The sequence below is a fragment of the Anopheles marshallii genome, chromosome 2 (genome assembly GCF_943734725.1).
Source record: "Anopheles marshallii chromosome 2, idAnoMarsDA_429_01, whole genome shotgun sequence".
Taxonomy (NCBI): Eukaryota; Metazoa; Arthropoda; class Insecta; order Diptera; family Culicidae; genus Anopheles; species Anopheles marshallii.
In genome coordinates this window covers 15,530,342-15,533,171 of record NC_071326.1, presented here as the reverse complement: position 1 = coordinate 15,533,171, position 2,830 = coordinate 15,530,342, and the positions used below count along the sequence as shown (strand labels likewise).

The 2,830-nt window shown below is 51.3% G+C and overlaps 1 protein-coding gene across 1 annotated transcript; it reads right to left on the bottom strand.

Moving 5' to 3' along the window:
* Positions 1–438: 438 nt before the first annotated feature.
* LOC128708176 (uncharacterized) lies at positions 439–1,421 on the bottom strand. Its single transcript, XM_053803137.1, has 2 exons — positions 986–1,421; positions 439–746 (listed from the first exon to the last, which is right to left on the bottom strand). Exons 1-2 carry the CDS (start codon positions 1,419–1,421, stop codon positions 439–441), a joined length of 744 nt encoding a protein of 247 aa, XP_053659112.1.
* Positions 1,422–2,830: the final 1,409 nt, after the last annotated feature.

Below are 2,830 nucleotides of genomic sequence, written 5' to 3'. Positions count from 1 at the left end.
CGCGAAAAAAGTGTCACGGTTACGAAGGGAAAGCGGTAGGAAGAAACGGGCGAAAGGAGAGGTCGATAGGGCGCACCAAGGGTGTAGGACAGATTGTATCGCAAGCTGCAGGTTACCTTGCGCCACATGTGAATGTGGCATCGCGGAAAGAAAAAGGTATTTTTCCCCGTATTTTTGTGTGTACCATTTTGTGTGTCGGGCACTGACTGACAAGGGCCTAACCGAGGCGGGGCTAAAGGTCGAACGTTAAATAATTTAAATAACTTAAATAAATAAATAAATATGTTTCTAGACGCGGTCCGGTCTGCTTTGTGGGCGTCTCGAGATGATGAAGGAAAGGAGGACGATGGTGTTTTTTTTTTTCGCGGTGATGAAAGAACTAATGTACGGGGATGGTGATGATGGTTGGGTGGTGAATTCTCAGGGAATTGGTCAGTTTTACGCCTGGTTCTTGGCGTACGCACTGTAGGCCATGTTTTGGGCGATCGCCGCTGCATCGGCCGATCGTCGATCCCAGCCACCGTGTCCGGAGCCACCGCTCGACCAGCCGCTTCCGTGCTGCTGCTTGCTGGCGACCAGCTTCTTCAGTCCGATGATTCCGGCCAGCAGGAGGGCGATCTTGGACACGATCAGTGCCTTACCGGCGAGCAGATAGAGACCGGCAATTGCGACCGGCACCATGGCTGCCATCTTCATCATGAAGCCCATGATCATCATGCTCATCATCTTCTTCATCTTGCCGCGGCCTGCAAATCAAGAATTCCGAAAAGATACAACAGAACAGTGGAGATCAGTAAGGGGTGTAGGATAATATGATCTTCTTGAAGTTGTCTAGATGTGATCCAAAAGTCTGACTAGATGTGACATTCAAAGATACATTTTTTGAGGATTTTCAATTCCAAGAGAACCAAGATTCTTAAGTTCGGTAGGTATTTTCGAATACTACATCACTTCTAGCAAACTTTTTCCTATCCGAACAGCTCACCTTCTTCTAATCCACGGCCGAGTTCCTCGCTGGACAGTTTCGGTAGCGTAACCTGCACCGTACGGCTGCTGAAGATTCCGGCAACCTTCTCGAGCAGCATGTTGGTGAGTGCCTCATCGCGTGCCTCCAGTCCACGGGGCAAACTTTGCTCGAGCTCGGCCTCGGTCAATGGTTTGGTTGGTTCCGACGCGGACCGCTCGTTTCTTACAATCTTGAGATCACCGAGCGCAAGGGCATCCACACGGGACAACCGGTCGATAAAGGTAATGGCGCGCTTCTTCAGACACGGAGTGAAGCCGGTCTCAGCCTTGGAGCACTCGTCGTACACCCGCACGATAGCCCGTAAGCTTTGGCTCTGGTAGTCCTCGGTGGAGGCGGCAACCACACCGACCAGCATCACAACGGCAAAGGCGATACGCACCACGGATGGATTCATTTTTGGTCGCACTAGACACGGCACACACACTACACACGGCACGCACACAAACACAAGGGTCTGAAGAACACGGAATGACCGGAGCGACACGTAATGTCCTGGCACTGTTTGCGCACTGAAGCGGGAGACGACTGCAAGACTGTTCAGGCTCGATCGCCGGTTGCAAGATCACTGATGCTGTACTGCAACGGTAACGTCATATTTATACACACGCCACCACCGGTTGGTGAGCTTTTCCCGCGCGCGCGCCTGCTATCCCGCGTGAGTGACAGCGATGAGAGTGAGCAAGCGTGTAGAAAGCGCTGTACGGATCTTTCTCACTCTCGGGCGTCTGCGGACGAAAAGTTCAATCTCGGTGGAGCAACGCGAACCTTTTCGCGCGTTTTCTCGTGTGTGTGTGCGCGCGGTTTTGGCCACATGGAGCGGAAGTGGAAAAGAACTCCGACCTTTTTCCGTTTCGCTTTGCCGGCTTGCGCTCGCGGGCAGAGTGAGATGGCGCGAGTGTTTTCGCTTTTCACGGTGGGAAAAATCGTACGGATGGTTTTCACCATGCGCAAAAACAACAACCCTCCGTGTATGTCCGTGTGCTGTCCCATTCTGGAGGGATTTGGTTGGGGGCATGTTGCATACGAGTCGTTTGTGGTCGTGAGTTTACCTTGCCACATTCGACCAACCCGGTTGCCCGGTTAGCACCGGAGCAGCGTGCAAGCCCTGGAACACTCTCTTTTCCGTTCCGTGCAGGCTAAATTTTTTCGGGGCAACAGAACGGTGTAGGGGTGGGTGCGAAGTCCCTATGGCTTTGAAACGGTTGGTGTGTCTACTTCTGCACGCGCGTGTGATCGCATACGATCGTTTGTTTCTGCGCACTTTGCATATACCTACCCGCAGACAAATCTTTATGGACTCCCAGCGGGCATTAGTCGCCCATTTCCTTCCCCCCAGTTTACAACGGGTGACGAGAGCGAGTGGCGGTTGGGGGAGTGCCTTTGGAATGACTTTTCCTTTTCGATGTGGAATGTTCACCTGTTTTTGCTGTTGACGCTCCGGCCAAATGGGGTGGTTTTGGAAAACTAACGGTGGAGTGAAAATTCCTCCCCAAGAATGACTCATGCAAGTGCACGCGCGAAGTGGAAACATTGATACTTGACATAAGACCACCACCCGTCCATCCCGGTGATGAATAATTAATATTTAACTTTTCACCGGTTGTGGCAAATGGTTGTGATTTATTTCCGTACGATCGCTCGTGGAGGAATGGTTGGCCGGTGGAAAGTTGGTGGGTCGGAGTATATTCACCTGACTGGTATCATAAAAGCACACTCGCATGATGAGATGCTTGTCATAGTTTTAGCTACGTTTTTTTGTTTTCTTGTTTGCTGGTTTTTGTTCACCCTAAACATTTCTCATAG

Coding starts and splice junctions, on each gene's coding strand:
- LOC128708176 (XM_053803137.1), bottom strand. CDS start 1,421: ATGAATCCATCCGTGGTGCGTATCGCCTTTGCCGTTGTGATGCTGGTC. Junction 747..985: donor CGGCCGTGGATTAGAAGAAG/GTGAGCTGTTCG, acceptor CTTGATTTGCAG/GCCGCGGCAAGATGAAGAAG.